Consider the following 21,749-nt stretch of genomic DNA (forward strand, 5'->3'; position numbering starts at 1 on the left):
AGTTTGAGGTCTCTCAAACTAAACATCTGCCTGCTCTGGCTAGAGATTACCTGTCACATTCTAAAGGTGCACTAGGAAGCACTAAAAGCCTAACCTCAGAGCACTTTTAGGCTGATGAGCAAGGATGCAGCTCACACAAGACAATTGCAGAAAGCAACCTGGCAGTTGTGCAGGAGTAGCAGATCCCATTTACAATCAAAATAAGATGAATGACAGAGGAGGAAGTGAAGTTGCCAAAAACAGTGAAACAATAAGTCAGTGACAGAATCAGAACTACCCTTAGATATCCACAGACTCATGTCTTTGTTCCAACTGTCAATAGACTCATGATCGCCTCAAATCAGTCAGCTGACATTGCAGCAAAGGAGACAATAGTGAATTCTGTAAGCCTCACTTGTTCATTTATGCCTCTGCAGCACAAAGCAGAGTAAACGGCAGCTTGCAGTGAACATTACACTATAGTCTCCATTCAAGATGGAAAAAAGCGTGTTGAAAATCAGTTAACTTGAGAAAACACAAATTGTTGGTGTTAGAATTTTCTAGTATCCACAGCTTGTACAAAATCAAGGAGATTGCCACATTTAAATTGAACCACTTGGAATAAACAGTGTTTCTTTCCAGATGTTATTCAAACTGCATCAACAGAAAAGGAAAAATTTTTGTGGTCGCTAACACAAGCAAAACTAGGAGAACAAAAGCATCAGTTCATATTTCATTCTCAATTGATGGGCAATATAACAGCAATATATCTTTAATCAGAGCTACTTTCAAGCAGCTGATGCCAATTAATATAATCTCACTTTTGTCTGCTCAACTAAATTGATATGCTAGAGAGGTTTCTATGGCAGAAGCACCGATCACAAACAGGCAGCATGTTAGAGCCACATGTTGAAGGCCATCTTAAGTACATCTCCAAGCTAATCTGATGTACCATATACCTAAGCAAACAGGATTTTGCATGTCTGTGCACAGCACTCTTTCATCAGTTTAGAAGGAAAAATTGAGTCTAGACATGCAAGAACATATTTTAAAAATAGAGGATTACTGAAATTTCCACGTATCTCCTCGATTTTGGAATTTCCCAATGCCGCTACAATCTTGAGTCACTATTATAAAGCAAAATTACATGCAAGTTAAATGTATTCCACTCAGATTTACTTTTTACACAGCAATCTTATTCCTCATCTATACACAGCCTACACAGAGAAGGAGAATTCTGATTCTAAAAGAAGTTTTGAAAACTTCTTGTATCATCTGATAAGACAAACCAGAAAACCACAGATGAATGCCAAGACTTTCGGGCCATCTAAGATTAATAAGTATTGTTCAGAAGCAGACTGTAGGTAGCTGTGATACTATGGGATCAAATTATCAAATGAGGAGCCCTTACTTAATTGCACAGACTCATACCAAGTACAGACCTAACTTTCTAGCCCAGCGTTTACCAAATTTTCTTGGGGATACACTCACTCAAATTAGAAAGCTGAAGGTGCCAACATTTGAAAGCATAAGCTTGATAAAGCTGAAATGTCATTTTTGAAAGCACAGGCTACTCAATCAAGACAACTAACAGCTGAAAAGTAGTAATATCACTTCTGTACTGTTTCTTTAGAATTTATTGTAAAACCAAGGTGAAATAAGATGAAAGTTGTTGCTGCAATACATGGCATTTAAACTGAGTCATATAAAGAGTTAATAACAAAGATAAGAACAAACTCAAGTGGGTGTTCTGAACAAGTCTGTAATGGGATTCCTGAGCAGGAGACCAGCTTTTGTTTGGGTTCAGACCCACTTGCACAGGAATGCTGGAAGGGCTGCACAGGCACAATAAAGACTTTCTCTCCCTCCAGCTATTTCTGCCATCTCTGTGCACTTTGTCCTACATACACACTCTGACAGAGCTTTATGTACAGAATTATATAAAGGACAGTTCTTGTTCAAGAGGCACTAAATTTCTTTTTAACACAACAATACAAATATATTCAACTCCATTAATGCTAGCAAAAGCTACAGATATCAGTTTGAACAGTGAGCCAGCAGAAATTAATCTTGCAATTACTGGAAATTTGGCCAGAATTATGAAACTAGTTCCTGTGAGTGCCCAGCTAAAAAAGTGTTATGTTATGACTGTTGGCAGTACAAGAAAATATTTTAACAAAGTAAGTCCTGTGTTGAATACATTAAGTTCTAATCAGAGTCTTGGGCTATATCAACTGTCCTTTCAATGCAACAAGCCCTCTTCTCCTTCCCCAGATCCATCCTGTAGCACAAATTCATCTGCCACAGACATCAGTTACACAATTCCCTTCCTCCTACTCAATCTCCAATCAACACCTGATGTGCAGAATCACATCTGTAATCTCCAGAGTTTCCTAAGATAAGAACTCGTTTTCCTCTGAGCAAACTGTCAACACTCAAAAAAGACCAACAGCCAACAATAGTTATTCTTTGAGCTCTGCATCTTAGATTGGTTCAGACAGATTCATGGCACAGAGCCACAACCTGAGGCAGTATAAATCCCTCCTCCCCAAATCAGCTTCAAGAAGGATTTTCCAGAAGCACTTGAATCAAGGAACAAAAGCTGCAATCAGTTCTGACAGCCTAGTCCTATGATGCTAATTCATATTTTAAAAATATCTAGCCCAAAATGCTTTGCTTTGAGAAAGAGCTTGGGTTCTCCTTGTTCTTCCTACAGCCTTCATAACTAAATTCTACCATAATTCCTCCTTGTTTTCCCAGAATTCAGAGATCCCTCTGGAACTCATGTGTTAAAAATCAAAGAGTAAAATATTTAAGAGCACCTGGTGCTGCTGAGTAAAGGAGTCTGGTTGAAAGCCAAAAATTGCTGATAATCAACTATACTAGTGTCATTCACAGAAAAGAATACTGTTACGTTCTAAATGCAGTTAGAGTGCTGCCATCATTTTTAAGAAAAATTACTTGGACAAGAGAAATATTCCCCCCCCCCCCCCCCCCCCAAAAAAAAGCTTCAGCATATCTTAGTGCCCTTTAAAAGAAACACAGCACTCAGATACACGTATTTGCTCTAGCAAAGCTGCACAGGCTATGTTCTCAAGCTCTTATAAGTTCCTTTCCCCTACAGGCTGTAAAGGCACCAACATTACAATACTCTGGTAAAGCCCCATCCTCTGTGGTTTCAAAAGCAGATGGACACAGATCTCCAAAGATTACTGATCTTTAGAAAACTTTAACCTTTATATATTCAGCAAACCAAGATTTCAAACAATCCCTACCATGAGGGATCAGCTGAAGTTCTGAAGGAATCACGTGCACATTTCTATAAAATGCCTATCCCACTTAAGTCACAAGTCTGACAATGATTCAGAGCCCCTCTGTTACTGACACAAGCCCACATTCTTTGAAGATCTGGTAAATAAGAGGACAACTCTCCTTTAAACCTACCTGTGAATTTTGCCACATCCCAGTTTATTGCTACATAATTTGCAGCCACAGAAGACAATACTTCAAGATTCTAATCAGCACATTAGGTGGAGGTATTATTTATATTTTACATTAACTCTGGAATGAAAGCGCTTGAATAGGTGGGGAAACTGACATCTCAAAAACACTCCAGTCATTTATTCAAGTACAAATGTCACCATTTACATGAAGATACAAGCCCGCCTAGCACATCTCGGAAAATGCTGATAACATTTCAGTCAATCTCTTTGTTATCATGCAGTGAAAGGTTTCATAACAACTCACAGTGCAGCAGGTACTTCTAGCCTTGTTGTATACCACCAACTCCTGGACACTACAAAAACAGGTCAAACATAGGCCAGAGTACAGGTATCTTGTTTTTCTAGACTTCAGTTAAGTCCTCTTCATCATGTGAACTATACAATAAAATTTGGAAATTAGGGGGCTGAATTTCTAAGCACAATTCCCTCAAACAAATTTACAGAAACTTAGAAGTTGAACGGGAAACGTCAATACCATAAAAGAAATTGGGAGTAAAGTAAATATTTTAAAATACCAAACTGTTAGGTGGAAGAACCTTTCACTTACCTACTGTGATGACGTTTGTGGAGAGGAAATGAGAACAGCTTTCATTATGGAGCATGAGTTCTTCTCTTTGTGTCAGATCTCCTGCTATTGATTTTGGAGAAGGCAGAGCCATCTCTAGCTTTCAGAGCAACCTAGCAACACTGCTTGCTCTTTCAGTTGAGTAATAAAAATCCACAAAGATCCAGAGGATGTCGTTGGCTTATTCAAGAAATCACAGCACGTGCCTTCTCTGGAATTCCACTTTCAGGAGCCTGTCCCGGTTTAATTCCGCAGACCCTTATTCCACATGTTGAAGAGTGAAAGATACAGTAGCAGTGCAGAGAATTACAACTGAGCTCAGCCTTGGTAGAATGAATGTGATGGTCCTTCCCAGCATCACACGAGTTCAGCTGCGAATCTTTCCAGGATCTCTAGCATGCCACAAACCTGGAGAAGATAAGATTTTTTAATAATGAAATTTGCTTTAACTGTTCATTATACAAGATTTATTGCAGTAACATAGTTGGATTACAAACAATGGAGCTGTTTATCACCAGATAGCTCCTTGCATAAGAGAAGCTGCTGACACCTCTTTCGCTCACCCTGGTATTTTCTATAATCATAGAAAATTATGCTGTTGCAGTACCTTCTCCAGAAATCAAACTAGTCTGGGTTTCATTATGCACACATATATATTCACATAAGTATACACACAATTTATACACACATACTAAGACATTTTTCAGAATTACTTAACGTATCAATTAAATCCCCAAAGAGCAGCTGGGGATTTGATTGCTGGCTATTCATTCAGTTCTGCTTTTTGCCCTTCACAGCTCTTTTCTCTTACACGCTGTCAAATGCATACATACTTGTACCTCTTCAGATGTTGTATAGCATTCTCGTTGCCTTTTCCCACCTCTCTCTTGCTCACTGGTTACAGAAGACTCACCTTTTCAAAATTTTCAGACAGGTAACTTCCTCCGAGAAAGGAGGTCAAGGGCTCACTCCAAAAACAGCAATCATACAAGGCAGAAATCTGGGATCCTTCATTATGCTGTTAACTGTATGAATCTATGGGTGTCTTCTTCAGTGTGTAATTACAAGTTGAGCTCTGAAACATTGCCCAAACATGTTTTGTTGTGAAAGCACAGATCCAGTTTGACGTTATTTTAGAAGAGACGGGGCAATGAGGCATCATTATTAACTTACAGTGTGTAGAAATTGGTGGAAGGGGAGCTCTGCAGCAAAAGATGGTCAAAGAGAGTTCCCTGTCAGTTTGAAGTACTTCTCTTTTTGTCTTTGGTCCCTTATTCAGCATCTTTGGGAAGTTATTTCCTCCCTGTGATCATCTTTTCACCATGTCCCACCTTTTCCATTCTCCTGTCAGAAACTCCTCTTTGAGAGGTAACGTGGCAGACAGTGAAGTGAGATCCATACACTGAGCCAAATGCATAGTAACTTCATATACAGAACAACCATGATTAGCAATGCTAACACTGTGAAAATCCACTATTATTAAAATCACTTATTTCCACATTTAAATGGGAAGTATCTTGAAGAGAACCCTATGGTTCTGAAATAATTTTGGGCATATCAGCAGGTGAAATTCGTTTGGTAAAGAATGTTAGCTACAAAGCACAGCTGGAAACCAAAACAGCACTGCTCCTGCAGTGTTGATCCTACTTTAAGCAGAAGCTTGTCCTACCCCCCGAGGACCCCTCAGACCTGAATAATTCCAGGATCTGAAATTAATTTATTACTTCAAGTAGAAATGGCATATGACACATCATAAAAGTTAATGATCCTATAACCACAGGCCCTTATGGAGATTAAAATTCAGGAGAAGTATTTTTTGTTAATGGCTTCTGTAGGAACATCAAATATCCCGAAGCTAACAAGTTATCATACTCCTTTAATGGCACCACTTATCTAGTACTGATGTCATTAAAGCACGCAAATGTTATAACAATACAGCAGCTGTTCTCTGATAGCGAGCAAAGTTTGTTTAAGACTAAAACTTCACATTATTACATTTGTAGCTGCTATTCCTATACATTGCTTATACTTTGCACCTATGTACATTTTTGCTGAAGACAGAAAATATGCTGAGACAGAGCACAGACAAGGAAAGTTCTTAACACACGATCCTGCCTTGTCCACTCCTACAGTTTCTCCTTGTACTCAGCTTTTGTTTTTGAAGGTAACAGATTTTCCTTTGCCTAACTTACCCATCCCACTCAATAAGTACCTTCAGAATTTCCTGAGCTGACCAAAACACACAAGAAAGGTAGATTCATTACAGGGAAGTTTAGTAGCTATAGTAAGATGGATAAATGTAGATAAATATTCTGTAAATTTCCTTTCATTCCACCTGCCCTTGGATTTACAGTGAGTAAGTCCTAAGACTTAAGTCTTTTGAACTATAGGACGCATCTAGGTCACATCAAGTGTCCACTGAGAAAAAAACCAAAGAGCACTCACCTGCATTTCTGAAGTTACTCCACTGCATACACAGAGCAAGTACTTCTATAGGTGACAGACACTTCCTCACAGTAAGTATCTGCTTTGGCTATGTGGGCACATTTTCCTCCTAGCAACTACTTTATACCGCTAGGCACAAAGTGTCCATTCTGGTATATCTGCATTACATGTCTAACCTTGAGATTAATCAAGGAAGCCACAGTTCGCAGGACACATGAAACTGTTCTAACATCGAGACAAGATCTATCCACTTCCTTTTCAGAAAGTTGAACTGTTTGGTGGTTATATTGCCAGGCTCTTTCACCTCTTTGCTTCAGGGGTTATTTCAGAGGTCCTTCCTTTGTAGGAAGTTCAATCACTGTGACTCACTATACACCAAAAAAGAGATCCATGAGAGCGAGGAAGATTTAACAGGAACAGATATTTCTGCTGGTATATATTGGCATCATTTCAGTGAAAGCAATCAAGCTAAAATACATTATATGAGGATGTGGCTCACTGAATATTTCGATGTCTTGAGTCATGTCAAATTCATATTCTTTACTCTCTTCTGATCTGAAAGCGAAACTACTGTGAGTCAGCTGATCATCAAATATTTTTTTCTGCAAAAGATGCTCTTTCTTCATTCCATTACACCTTTTAGAGCTTCTGTCCATGTCCTCAGAAATTCACTACCACCACCACCCCTTCAGAATATCTGGTCTGATTTTGGTTTTGTGTTTGAGTTTTGTTCTGATTTTTTTTTTCCCCTCTAAAGAAATAGCCAAACCCAGCCCCAAAATAGCAAGCTGAATGTTCCCATAAGTCCTAGGCAGCTAACAGAAAAGCACACAATTCATCCTAAAACAAATACAACAGGAAGCAAATTGGCATCTCAAAACAGGAGTCAGTGGACAGACATCATAGGAAGGTCAATGACTCAGTTGGCTTCGTCCGAAAATTTCTTGTGATGATTCCAGGATGAAAAACACTGGTTATATTCACTGAAAATACTTCATCTCCGTTATGCCAGGAAACACTCCAGTCTCCAAGACCAGCACAGTTCATTAACAAAAGTCATAAAATGCACAAAAAAGAGCCACACTGTATCTGGGGAGACTACATGCAGAAGACAAACTTACAGCTCAGTTTGAGAACCCTACTCTAAGTTTGTGTCAGATTCCTTATGCCCTTAAACAACAGGACCTCAACCCTAGAGGCGGGGCAGATATCACTCGGGGACAAAGAACACCCTACCTACAACACAATCAGTCCTTTAGCCAGTTTTATATCAATGTAGTATTTAAAGATTAACCCCAAAAGACATACTTTAGTGCTCAGAAAAGTATCACACCACACCAACTGGAATTCAGAAGAGCTCTAATATCTTCCGAGAACAAATTCACCAATACTGAAGATGAAACATGGAAAAACTAAGCCATCACTTCAAACTCAATAGTTTGATCAGGAAGCAGATCAAAAGATGTCATCTTATCAAATGGGAGGAAAAAAAAAAAACATTAAAATCTAAGACTTGGGGTTTGCTTTTAAACTCTACTGCAGTTCCACTATGACATGCTGTTCATTTTAAAGAATGTAACTTCATTCCCTGAGCAATTCCATTTGAGATAACTTGCACGCCCAGGCAAGTTCCTTCACATCCAAAGCAACTGCAAAAGGAAAGAAGTCTGTTTCAGTATTATGGAACAAGGGGGTAAGCCCACACCTTAGGGTGTGATACAGCATTCTTTTTCGCAAGGGACAGAGAACACACAGAACAGAACAAACTACCATGAGATACAAACCCCTCCGGCAAAAAATAATGCAGTTAAAAATGTAACAGGGAGCAGAGAAAAGGCAATCTAGAAAAAGGGACACTGCAATATTTTCCTGGCATCTTGATGAACTCACCCTATACCCAAAACACAGTCATTCCACTTAAAAGGAACACTTAACATTTGTCAGCTTTTTTTTTTCCCCTCTCCTTAAAGCTTGAATTACAGCAGCACATGCAGAAGAGCCCTGCATTTTTGCTGAATGATGTAACTGGATATTCCTTATACATGTAAGGAGACCTATTCTTAAAGCCAAAAAATATTTATTCCAGATTTATACTGACTTTGTCATATGATTACAGCATTTACGTTACAAAGCTGATCTTAAAATTGCAACAATTTCTCAAAGCTATGTAGGGGATGGACCTACTCGTGATCTTTCCTATTTATTTAGAGCTGCCAAAAAAAAAAAACCCCACAACTGTTTCACAATCTTTATTTGCTGCTAACCAGTTCCCAAACCTACCTGAAATGACAAAGGGAACAGCACAAGGTAGCCCACCGTGTGCTAAGGAACAATTTACATCTCTTATAAGCAGGGAAAAGCTGAATTTTTTTATTAGAAAACCAAAGAACTAATTACTGATGATCTACATCTCATCCAATAGCTTGGCTCCGAAGTACTTTGAAACTACAAGTTTCACACTACATATCACAAAGAACAATAAAAAAACCAAACAAAAAGCAAACAAAAAAAACCCATATAGGAATAGAGAGAGGAAGATCTCCCTGTTAGGAGACAGGCACGAAGCTACTGCTGGGAAGAATAAGCTTTTATTGCACATGGGAATTTGTGAGTCATATTAAAAGAAGAGAAACAGATTATGGGCTCTGATGCCATTTATGTTCAAGAGATTTATAATACTGATAACAGTAATGCTCATAATTATGTTAGCAGTCTTGGTCACTCTGCAGAAGCCCTACAATTTTTTATTTTTGCAATCTCATCTAAAGAGAAAGGAGTTTCTTTAAAGAACAGTATACAAGTTTTAATCAAGTTGCTTTAGTTCTGTACACCAGTTTACTGCTGTACTAATCAATCTCTTAGATATTAAGGAATAACTTGTGCTGGAGGAGGTAGAAAGCAGGCAGCAGTAACTGATCTGTATTTAAGTGCCTTGTGTGACAAATTGGATCAGCACTGAATTCTCACAATTGGCAACTCAAAATTCATTTCCAATAACTACTCTTAGAATAATGCTGATAAAACACCACCACTGCCCATAACGACCATCTTTCAGGCATTTATGAAAGCCCAGTAAGTGATTATTTTGGACATCAGCCTTGGCAAAACGTTTCATCAGGTTTGCACAGTTGACATTTTCATTCACCACATTAAAGAACCTGGACAGAATCAAAAGTATGGTCTCTTTTCAAGCAGCTCTTTCTTTGCACCACCCTACTATAAAATAGAAATTGCGATGGTGAAAGTGACTGTTGTATTTGTAAACTGCAAACAAGAAAAACATGCTCATACTTGGACACTTAAAGGGAAGGCCTTTTTTTTTTCCCCACCAAACATCCAAACTCATTTCTTTAATAAATTAATTTCATTATCATGAATTTAATAAACTAATTTCATTATCATGAAAGGATCTAGGAACCACTCAATCCATTCTCAATCTTCCATTTTGAGAAACAGCAGCCACATGAACAAACACTGACTAATGAACTGCCACAAGGTAGCATGCCTTTAGTACATAATCCAATAAATGACCAAGCCTTGTTCACCACTTTACCACGGACTTTAGTACTTAGTTAGTCAATAAATAACATTACATCCATAACTGCTCATCTCATTCTGTACCTCTCTGAACTCATAGAAAAGGAATAAATAGGATAGGATACTATATACAGATAACAAAAGATAACAGAAGTACTGAGCGGTTTAACAAAGGATGATCCAACACCAGTCACAGAACACACTCTGTCTATCTAAAGCCACCAGCACCAAATCCACTAAGTTTTTTTTTCCAAGTGGACATTACAAAAACAGTAAATCATGTCTTTTTGAAAGACTCATTCCAAGCCAATTGAGTTTATGCAAGCCTTCCTGGCCATTTCAGCCATCTGACAGCCTATCTCATGCTTTTTTTGAAAGCTCTGGCATGGCTCCACTCAGCCAATTCCTTTTATGCAGTTCTGTTTGGTCACATCTCTGACACACCAAATCAAGCAGAACATCATATTTTACTCAGTTCTCATACCAACCCCACTAAACAATATCAGCACATAACACATTTCCAGAGTTCTGTGCTTTTCACTCTCCTGCAGACTATGGCTTCACTGTCTAAGCACCTCAATCACATGCTTTACCATAGCTTCCACTGTTTGCCCAAACTCCATCCCTTGCTCATTTTTTTTAAATAAGCAGATAATGAATTGTACGCTGTTAGTCAAAGGCAGAGAAAATTTGCAGAAAATTCATTCCAGTGTCTACGTGCACTGTCATTCTACACTTGATTTTGCTATTGCAAGAGGACGCTAGGAAATTTTGGAAGCAGCTTGTGGAGTGTGTGTGCAAGGGGTGGGGGATGAAGGAGAGAAGTGGAGAGACAGGAGCTTCTTTTAAGTTCCTTTACAGTGACTAGTCCTGCAAGGAGGAGACATCCACTTAACATTAGATTCAATATAAAAAGTAGTATTGCAGGTTTCTGCATAAGGGCCCTTGGCAAACACCACCTGGAAGAGATGGGAACTGCATGCTTTCTCTAGCACTTACAATCTCTCCCACGAATATTAACATATAAAGCTCCTTCAACTTCCCACCTGATTTCCCTCTTAATTTCTAAGGCAGTCCAGAGCTCCATGACAGCTACGCAGATGTAAGAAGATTCTCCAGGAGCCATTCCTTGATTAAATGGAAACAAGTGAGGCTGTGACAAGGAATAAAAATGCAGGCCCAGATCAGAAACATGTATATAAAAATCAATCTCTCAGGTTGCATGCTTTATTTCTGCCTCAAAGAGAGCTGAAGACATTACTCAGCTAATGTTTGAAGTCCATGGACAAGGGGAAGCTGCCCTTATAAAATGAATTCAAGGGTTATTTCAAGAACTTAACTCTTTCTTGCTTGAAATCCAACATTGGATGGACCAAGTTGTGAGTTCTTACAAATCACATCCAAAAACCTACAGGCTAGTTTCAGTTAGTTACAGGCTTGCTAAAACAACTGACATAGCTCTTCTTGTTAACAGCCTAAAGCAATTTACTAAAAATCTACATTATTGTGGCCATTTTGCACCTGAGGAAGTTGTTCGTGACAGGAAGCCTGAAACATCATCTTCCCATCCAGAACCCTATCCATCTCCCTGTCCTCTTTATTTTCTCATCTCCTAGGTTAAAACTTCAACGTTTTGCTTCAATTCGTATTTGGAAAAGGAGAAATAAAATTCAAGGGTGGGCTTCAGCTACCACTGCTCCTTTGTGAGATATTATGCCTCGCACAGCACAACATAAACCAAGACTCTAAAAAAAATACTGAAGCATTAGCTCTGCTTGATTGGAGGACTACAAAAATCTGTCAATAATGTAGACACACACATGCAGTCTGCCAGATGGCAGTGTACAGAAGATGGCAGGAAAGGAAGTCAGAACTTTGCCTAAGCACGCGTAAAGATTTGTCACAGCCTGCAGTTGTACAAGTACCTAGCCGAAGTCTTTGCTGTGTACTTACGTGTGCTGAAGGCAAGTGCCCCACCCCCAACAAGAGACAGATTACACAATGAATAAAAAAGTCTGGAAATTCCCTACAGATTTAAGGTCTGGGTTCTAAGCAGTAATGTGGACTTTGAATCAGATCCTTTTAAAAGGAGGGTTCTCCACTTCTGCAAATAGATTTTATGTCTACCTTAGCTACAGAAAGAACTAATTGTTCTCATCTATAAAGTACTATAACAAGCTTCCAGACTTAAACCGTTTCCTTTAAGAGCAGGAAGGAAGGACAAAATTAGAATTTAGGCTATTTTTTTATATTATTATATGACTTGATAAGAATATTGCAACGAACCCCTTTGAATCATTAAAAGAAAAATAGAGCGCTCCTGTGCCTATGGAAACAAAGTGCACAGGGGCAAAGGTTCTTTACTAGGCAGAATAACACAAAAAGCCAGAACCCTGCTTAATCCAAACACTGAAACGGTTCTGTGCTGGCCTTCTGTATTTGAGGCGGGCAACATGGCTAGAAGTCAACTCACTGCTGGTATATATTGTGACAGTATTCTGTTCCATTTAGGTTCAGGTACAGCCACAGACAAAGTAAAACAACGGAAAAATAAAAAATTAAGAAAGCCAAATAAAGAATTTTCAAAGCAATCCAGCCAAGATTATCCTTGTGTCAATACGCTTACCAATATACGCTTCTACTGTCTGTATTCAATTTATAATGCATACAGAAAGCAAAAACACACAGAAACCAAAGTTTTAAGTAACACATAAATACAAGTATGCTGCAAATACAGAGTAAATTCAGCTACCCCATTACACCTGCTTAGAAGAAATCAAACAGTACACATAAGGCTCCCTAAGGGTTTAAGGAGTTTTCCCATTCAGCTATCTGCCTACACATTAATCAGCCGTGTGCCTTCTTGGAGCACGACAAATGAGTTGCAGTAAATTCAGATGATCCTTACTAACGGGGAGACTCTCTTCACTGAAAAATCTCTTCAGCCTCATCCTGTTGCCCTCACAAATGTACTTAGACGGTCATTTTCCCAGCTCTGGACAACCCAATGGAACTAACAGAAACAAATTACAGTGCCATTTACAAGTAAATGATTTAATTATATTTAATACTATGTTCTGTATATTTTATTTTAAAAGCAGAGTAAATACTGCAGCAAACAATAGTATAATATTAAGCTGCAAGAGTACCTTTCCAGTGTTCTGAAATGGAACACAGAACTTAAAAATGCCTACACTGTGTATCCTTTATTCCTAACCAAAACTTTTATTTACAAGAAGAATTTCAATCTTACCTTGGCAGTTATGGTTTGTTAACATTATCAACAATCTCCCACTGTAGGAAGGACTACCTGCAGCAACACTCATTCAGATACTTTCTCAGACAATTTAGGATACGTATAGAGCAGCGTTTAATTCAGCCTTATCTACAGAAACGCTGAATGCCATATAAGAAGAAATAAAGTATTTTCAGATTAAAGTAAAAAGAATCTGGCCATACACTACAAATTTCTCATGTTTACAATGTGAGAACAAAAATAAACCAAAAGCAAGGAATTACTGAAAACAGTGAAGTGGTCTTGAGGGCATAAATTTCATAGATTTTACACAAATTTGCAGGCAAGTCATTTCATTAGTTTGTTGCACTTGCTTGCCAACGATAAGGCATGAGTTAATAAACAGTCCGTGTAGTTTACAGTCCTGAAGGACTTGTGGCTCCATAGGATGAGCATCTCCATGAGTTACAAGGATAATCAAGGCTAAATTACATTTCCAGAACTAACAGAAGGATGAGACAAACTCACAAAAAAAAATCAGAATAAAATTCTCCTGGTTTTAGGCAGGAAGACAGATTTCAGGCAAACGAACAGAAAGGTCGATTCTTTGGGTGAAAAAGAACCAAAATAGGACACAGTACAGGACATAACTAGATCTAAATTAAATAGAAAACTGAGCTATCAGTGCAAGTTTATCTATGTCTGTTCATGGTCTCCCGTCTTTGCAGACAACCTTCAGCACGCAGAAGCAGATAGCCCACCTACTGAACAGCTCAGAGAAGAGCAGGCAATTATTTGTCTATTCTTCACACAGTGGCATTGAGGTTATTGCAAGGCGGTTTTGGTGAGGATGCAGTCACTTGGATAGCATACAATCTTTCCTGCACTTGGATAACCAGCATATCTCAACAGTAGTCACTGACCTTCCCTCACAAACCTTCTGTCCTTCAGTTGGTCTAAACTGTTTCTTCATACATAACAGTTCCTTCTTCACAAGCTAGAAAGAGTTTTATCTAGATAACATTTTTTCTTCACTCAGTATGAACAGAAAATGTCATTTAATAGACAAAACTTCAACCACTTTCTTTGCAACAACAACTCAATATATTCCAAAGCCAGCATGAATTTCACAGCCCAAGCATACCACAGCCAGCAGTGACCCCTACCCTGCTTCAATTTTATTATTTAGCAGTAGAACCCACCTGTATCATAAAAAAAAACACGTTTCTAGAACTTATCACTATCAGGATTTGGGGTATGCTTAAGATCTACATCTCAACTCTGCAGCCTGAGGCATTTACAGCATGCAGCACAGCCATCCTCGTTATTTGCCAATCTCTGCAATGCTAACTCACTTTTTTATGCCAAAAAAGAACTGAAAATTCCTTGTCCACAGTCCAAACCAACAACAAAAGAAATCCAGACCACAGACATCCTTTCAACAGGTCACACACACCTTTCCAAGTCACGATTCACTAACTCCTCCGTCACAGAGTCAGAGAGGTTATATTACTTTCTGGTATTTTCCTTAAATATCTAAAGTTTATTTTAAAACCAACTTCTCTTATTCAAGTCAGTTTTAATCTTGTCTCTGTATTCCCGCAAGAGCTCGATGCTCAGGTTATCATTTTGCAATAAACACGTTAGTCTCTTGCTTTGAACAGTCCAGTTAGAAAAGTCTGAACTACTGATTTAAAATGCAGTTCCCTTCATCCCTACAAGCTCCAAAAATCTAAACATTTAGAACTAAGAGAATTCCAAGGTTCTACACATTTTCATAACAAGAGAAAGCATGACCAGAATAAAACAAGCACGAGGCATGGTGCTCTTTCTATTCTCTCTCTCTTCAGAAAGAGGAAAGCACAAGAAGCAAACTCTCTTGCAATCATAAAGCTATATACATTCCTGTGGCAGCGTATCATGAAACTTGCTGCTAATTTTCAGAGTGCGCATAAGTGTTAAAAGCACACCGGAACGACTCCTGACGCAGAAGGCAGAAAACTGAAACAAAACAAACAAACAACAAACCTTTATCTCTCCTCTCTGGACAGTGCAGTCAATCTGTCCCAACTTCTTTGCATGGTACATCAGAACTTCCATGAGCATGACAAAAAAAAAAAAAGCAGTGGAGGGGAGGGAACTACAAAACCTGAGAGAGAAGGCTCCTCCCCTGCATCTTACATGTTGAGGGCTCTCAGCTAACTGATCACAAAGCAGCTTTTACAGCCCTTATTCAAACAGTTCGGCTCCAGGGTAACAAGTTCAAAGTGGGAGGAGGCAAAAGGAGTCAGAGGGCGGTAACAATCTTGAACAGACACTTAGCTGCTTTTATATCTGCAAAACCTGTTCTTCAGGTTGGAAACTGAAACATCTGCTTATTGCCATGTTTCAAAGCTGCACTCCAAACCTCTTCCATAATACTAGCAGGTCTGCAGTGGTAAAACCATACTTAATAACACACAGACATGCAACATGTGGGAGGGAAAGTTAATCATTACTGTGCGGTGCATTTGTTTTACATTTTGGACTTCCTTGTGTTAATGACAGTGTAGCAAGTCACTCCCTTATCACGTCTGTTATAAGGAAGAGCTGAGAAGTGTGCAATGGAAACAAAGTCTGCACAGAAACTTCTATGCCACAAAAGGATGTGAAAATCTTAGGGGAAATAGAGGAGACAAGAAAAGCGCTGAATGTCCATATTTAAATTAGTGACTAAATATAAATTATGAAATATACAAATACACATACACCTTTGCTTGTATGGATTTAAGAAACTTCAAATGATGCTTTACTTACTGCAGCAGTTACTCATTTTTCCTAATACAGGAAAATACAGCAGATGCTGTTTGCTAAACAAACAAACAGGACTCATCCTACACAGAGCTGAATTTCCTCCTGATGTTGCAATAACAATTAATTGCCCCAAGAACATTAGAGAGGCTGCATCGGATATGGAACATTTCCCTTCTTTCAATCAGGAGCATAACTTTTAGAATATAACAGAATCCATTCACTTTGTCAGGAATAGTCACACACAGAGAAGTTAAACACATTTTAACAGTTCTGGGAACAGAGTCTTGGCAGCCCAGGACCTCGGGTGATGATAAGGAATAGTTAATATGTGAACTCAAAAAAAAAAAAAATTAGTAAATAATTAACAAAATGAGCTCATAAAACTTTGAAGCAAGGAACAGATTGAATGGACGCAAAACCAAAGCAATTACCATAAATCAATTAAAATTACTTGCAGTTTGGATTTAGAAGCGTTGCTAAGGTTGGTTTGGGTTCTCCATGGCAAAAACAGCCACTTAGCAAAAAGTAGGAATGGATTCCATCACCCACAACGTCCTCCAAACCATAGGTTTATTTTCTCATTCTTCTTGGATACGCTTTGACTACACTACTTATTTTAAAGCTCCACTGTTATTTACTACAATAACAATTACTTAGGAAAAGAAAAATCTGACCTTTGGAAGCCTCCAAAACCTCGCCTTATCTTCAGCTTCACAAATGGTTTCCAATCTCCTAATTAAGAGCTCGTTAGCCAGCATTTCAACTTTCAGGCTTAACTGACAGCTTCCTTAGCTTCTCCACCTACAAAACCAAGAAAAACGTATGGAACAACTTCAGCAAAACGGTGACAGAACACCCTGTAGACTCAAAAACCATATAATGAACACAAAGTTGGAATTCTCCCAAGCACTGTGACCAACCTCCCAGCTATCAGCCTGGCTCAGCCCGTGGCACCAACAAAACACCACTGTTGTTCCCAGCTCCCCATGGAATCCCCAAGTTCTAATGTTCTCGTGTGCAGTCAATAAGCAATCGTTAACTCCTCGATTGCAGATTGCTGCACAGTGCACAGGCAGCGTGACGGAGCTGCAGTTGGGATGCCTTTGCTGCACTGCATACACAATATAGCAGCTGCAACCATTTTTATGGGGAGAACGCCACCAACGCTCATAACTCTAAACATCTTCACCTGTTTGTTGCTTTTCTTAACGACTGAGCTGTCGGATGCATGGAAGGGTGGGAAACACACCTTCGAGCAGAATCAAATCGTACGGGGCTATGAGGTGACCTCGAATTCTAAACGGAGCGGTGGGAAGGCCGTCCCGCTGGGTTGGCCTGGTGTCTGCGGGGCAGCTCCCTGGGGAAGGCGATGGCAAACCGGTGTGGAAGCGGAGGCGATCCGGGCAGATTTCTGATGCAGGAGCTCCCCCTGCTGCTTCACCAGAACAAACTTTCCAACATTTTTCTTTAATTGCGCTGCTTGTGCAGCTACAGATGGAGCAATCTGTAGCAGCTGTGTTTAGGTCGCGTGCCCTTCTTTGCATTACCAAAAAAATCGAGCTGCGCCTCGAACAACGGGACAGCACGAGATTCACCACAGTTTCACAGTCCGTTTGGCGCAGTAAAACAGGTGAGCTGTGTCGCTGTGACCAGGGCACTGAGCTCTGAGGTGCTGCCAGCCTCGCGCTCGCTGGCGCGTGCCATCACGTACCACAGACGCCGCCACCTGAGGGCAGCGCTCCCCTCAGCGGGAAGGCGGGAAGCGCAGCGCCAACGGCTGCCGAGCGGCGCGCGAGCGAGGCGGGAACCGCACCTCCCCTTCAACTTCCCGCCCAGTCGCGGTGACGTCGTCACCCTGCGCCGCGCCATGGCGCTGGGCCCCGCCGGGCCGGCTCGGCTGGTGCGCTGCGGGCAGAAGGACGAGCTGTACCGGAGCGGCCTGCGCAGCGGGGCCGGCACCGCGCTGCACGGGATCGCGGGTAACGTCACCCCTCCTGCGGATCGGTGTTGTGCTGAGGTGACGCGGGGCGCGACGGCTCCATTCCTCCGAACGCTGCTGAGGAGAGGGCTCCCGGCTGCGCGCTGCCTCACGGGGCCGGGCGGGGCTGGAAGTGCGGCGGGGGATCTGCGAGGAATCGCTGTCGGAGGAGAGGTTAGATCAGTACGAGTTTGACTTAAAATAACAATCCTGATCTCTTAGGGGCTAAGAAGTGGCTGGAGTGGAGGAGGGAGATCGAGCTGCTCTCCGACGTTGCCTACTTCGCCCTCACCACCCTGTCAGGTAATGTGCCCGCGGCTCTGTGCTGCTCTGCGCACCCGCGGTGTTGCGGTGACCACAGCGCCTTGTTACTGAATAACTGTCAGGAGGCAGAGATCAAACGCAGCAGTAAATCCATACAATATGGATACAATATATCGAGCTGGATAGCCGTGTATTCCTGCCTTAAGCCTAAAACCATCACAGATACTGAATGCTGTTGCAAATAGGTTGCTCACTGGAAGACCAAAACTTAGACCTGAGCCTGTTACCCCCCTCAGCCACACACACTAAAACTACTTATTTTCTGTTCCCCACATCCAGGTTATCAGACTCTGGGTGAAGAATATGTCAACATTGTTCAAGTTGACTCCACCAAGAAAAGGGTACCTTCTTTTCTTCGACGGGCCATCTTCGTTTCTCTCCATACCATAGTACCCTATTACTTAGAAAAGGGATTGCAGCATCTGGAACATGAGTTGCAGATAGAAGATGATGGGGCAAGAACCTTGCAAAGCAACCCAGCACTTGGCTTATCCAGTAGGACCTTAATACGAAACTGGATTCAGAAACAAGTCAGGGAACTTACAGAACAACAGAAGAAAACAATCCTACAAGTTGTGTACATCCTTAAACAGTCCATCCCTTTGCTTCACCGACTACATCTGGCAGTGTTCTACATACATGGCACTTTTTATCACCTATCTAAAAGAATTGCAGGAATCAGATATGTAAGTAGATCTATTAATTGTGTCAAAATCACATGCACTGCAGTATTTTGGCTTCTTTTGGGATGCAGTGTGCATAAAAGGGATATAGAATTTTGCTGATTATAATACACGCAGTGCAGTCTGGGTGAGGAGGAGATAAAGGGTTTATTGATAATGGGGGAAGGCATAGTTTTGTAAAATTGAAGCAACTAAACATCTCTATTTGTGTGCATTACGCAGCTGCACTTTGGAGGACTACAAGGAGAAGATCAGAGCATTCGATCAAGTTACAAGTTCCTTGGAATAATTTCACTCTTCCATCTTCTTCTGACAATTGGTGTTCAGATATACAGCTTCCAACAAAAGCAGAGAGCAAGGCAGGAATGGAAACTACACCGCAACCTAGCTCTCCAGAAGTATGTTGATCTTTACTTAAGAGGAAAGATAGAAGCAATAGTGGGAAATGTAATGGCTTTCACAAACAGGGAGAGCACTGGAATTACATTTTGACTTAAGATAGAACCTGATGTAGCATAACACTGGACATGCTCATGGTACTAAACACCTTAGATTTCATGCTTTGCTTTTACGTATGAGACTGTCACAGGAAAGGTTAGTACTTGAAGGTGGGCTTCACAAGATTGTGTTAACAAGCATTTCTTGCAAACAGGCCTCATAAAGCTAATTAATACCTTTGTTGATTAGAAATACGATAAAGGAAGGAACTACTGGGCGCCAGTCCCGCTGCACTTTGTGTTTGGAGGAACGGAGACATGCAACAGCCACACCTTGTGGGCACCTGTTCTGCTGGGAATGCATCACCGAGTGGTGTAACACCAGAGTAAGTACAGTGGGACAAACAGAGCTCAGGAGGAGTAAATATTATGAAATCTCTACCCAAAAATACCTGTCAAGCTCATTGTTGAAATATTTCCTTTTCCCTCCCTAAGTCACCCAAAATCCCCCCAGATGTTTACTGGGATCCATCTACTGTATTAGAATATAATGACTATATTATTTGATAAGATAAATGAGATGTTTCTGACTCAGCTACTGAAATGCAATTGAATTAACTGGAGAAGTCAGGGACGATCATAATAAAGACCCAGGCTATAATTCTGACTGCAAAGAACAGAATTGATAAATGTTCTGATTTCCAGTAAAAAGGAGTAAGTTACAACCTAAATGAGCTAACTTAAGATGATTTTGTTTTGCATTAATGAAATAAAACAATTTTCATCCATTAAGGTTTTTTTTTTTTTTTTTTACAGCCATCTTGGAATAAGGCATTATCCATTTATTTCATGAGTAAAAATTGCTTGTCAAAAAAAAAAAAGCTACTTACAAATAAAATCTTTGCCACAGGGCCTAGGCCAGCCCTGTAACTCTGATGTATTACTGTAGCTGCTTTAGATCTACTTAAATTTTCTGGCACTCATACTAATATAGCTCTGGCAAAACAGAATCAGGTAGTCTGATTCATTTAATGCTTTCCTAGCACAAACCAAGCTACCTTCCTTCCAACTGTACAGCTAGCAATTTTCAGTACCTCAGCTGTTTCCGAAATATAATGGAGGCAGCAGATGTTATAAAGTTTCAGCTGGATGTGCAAGTTCAATATATTGTGACAAAATTCACAAGACCTTCCTGCAGATAACCTAAATTCAAATGAACTATTGAGTATAACTGAAGCTGCTACATAGAGAGGACTCCTAAAACTCAGACTACCCTGGAATTATTCTGGGCAAAGTGGGCAATAAAGAGCCTAGCACTGTGCTAGTTCTAATTCAGCTGCCAGCAGAAGTGGAATTAATTTAAGCATAAAGAATGAAAAAATTACCTCTGAAAAAGAGTATATGACAGCATTGCTTGGCAATATTCAGGGAAAGCAGAACACGTGAGAAACATCTCAATGACCACTTAAGAGATTTCACTAGACAGACTTCCTTGAAAGTAAAATCTGAGAGGTCACTTCTCTCTTAAAAATTATGAAGTTGCTTCAACTAGAAGTGTTGGATGCTCTGTACAACACCTGTGGTTTTGAGGTCATATTTTAAATGCATCATCTCAAGCTGCTCTTTGAGTGAGGTTACCTTTCAGAGCTTTACCTGGTTAAGCATGCAATGCAGACTGGACTGAAAAAACGTGTAGTTACAGAAGCTCATTTTCTAGTTGTTGTTTAACATAGTTGGATGTTTTTCTTTAACCTTTTAAATACAGCAATTTAGAATATCTCTTTCCTTTTGTAGACAGAATGTCCACTGTGCAGAGAGAAATTTCATCCTCAGAAGCTGATCTACCTACGCCACTATCAACTGTAAGGAAAAATCCTGTCTCATTACAAGGGCCTCTGCTCTCATACCTTCATACAGAGTGGTCATACAGTTCAGGTTAGTCCAAGAACAAGACTTTATTGTAAAACTGGTAACTGCCTGTACAAGGTGGCACTTCATTCCTGTTTTACAAAATAAATCTCTTTCTGCCTCTTCGTGTTTCTTGCATTATGGTTCTTGGCCATATTAAAAATGTCTTTCTAAAAGTTGCTTAAACAATTGTGATAGTCTTCACTTCAGACAATGAAAAATTTAAGCCATTTTCTCTAAATTTGAGTAACAAGTCTTCTAACCTTTCATAACATGCTTAAGGCATGAGTAACATCTTACTATTTTTAAGACTCCCTTTAGGTAATCAACATTACAAGAGTCCATGCTACAGATTTCAGGCA

At 40.0% G+C, this 21,749-nt stretch overlaps 2 protein-coding genes across 10 annotated transcripts in view; one reads left to right on the plus strand and one right to left on the minus strand.

The window, feature by feature from the left end:
- Nucleotides 1-17,891, minus strand: part of PLCH2 (phospholipase C eta 2) — an 84,119-nt gene extending 66,228 nt beyond the window's left edge. For 7 of the 9 annotated variants that reach the window (XR_006931967.1, XM_004947382.5, XM_015297082.4 and 4 more), the window contains exons 1-2: nucleotides 15,293-15,373; nucleotides 4,030-4,455 (exon numbers count right to left, since the gene is read on the minus strand). Coding sequence is in view for 7 of the 9 variants with exons in the window: in XM_004947382.5 (XP_004947439.1) it covers nucleotides 4,030-4,141 (112 nt within the window). In the remaining 2 variants the exon portion in view is untranslated. Of the gene's footprint in view, nucleotides 1-4,029; nucleotides 4,456-15,292; nucleotides 15,374-16,731; nucleotides 16,859-17,306 lie in introns of those variants that run through there. The other 2 variants (XM_040651278.2, XM_046903217.1) reach the window with 2 other exon arrangements.
- Nucleotides 17,892-17,909: 18 nt separating this feature from the next.
- On the plus strand, nucleotides 17,910-21,512 carry PEX10 (peroxisomal biogenesis factor 10). The gene is made up of 6 exons (NM_001198654.2): nucleotides 17,910-18,036; nucleotides 18,258-18,338; nucleotides 18,639-19,045; nucleotides 19,265-19,440; nucleotides 19,730-19,865; nucleotides 21,274-21,512. The coding sequence occupies exons 1-6, from the start codon at nucleotides 17,925-17,927 to the stop codon at nucleotides 21,343-21,345; spliced, it is 984 nt and encodes a 327-aa protein (NP_001185583.1). The 5' UTR covers nucleotides 17,910-17,924; the 3' UTR covers nucleotides 21,346-21,512.
- The last annotated feature ends 237 nt before the right edge of the window (nucleotides 21,513-21,749 follow it).

This window comes from Gallus gallus, chromosome 21 (genome assembly GCF_016699485.2).
Source record: "Gallus gallus isolate bGalGal1 chromosome 21, bGalGal1.mat.broiler.GRCg7b, whole genome shotgun sequence".
Taxonomy (NCBI): domain Eukaryota; kingdom Metazoa; phylum Chordata; class Aves; order Galliformes; family Phasianidae; genus Gallus; species Gallus gallus.

Coding starts and splice junctions, on each gene's coding strand:
- PEX10 (NM_001198654.2), top strand. CDS start 17,925: ATGGCGCTGGGCCCCGCCGGGCCGGCTCGGCTGGTGCGCTGCGGGCAG. Junction 18,037..18,257: donor CGCGCTGCACGGGATCGCGG/GTAACGTCACCC, acceptor CTGATCTCTTAG/GGGCTAAGAAGTGGCTGGAG. Junction 19,866..21,273: donor CCGAGTGGTGTAACACCAGA/GTAAGTACAGTG, acceptor TTCCTTTTGTAG/ACAGAATGTCCACTGTGCAG.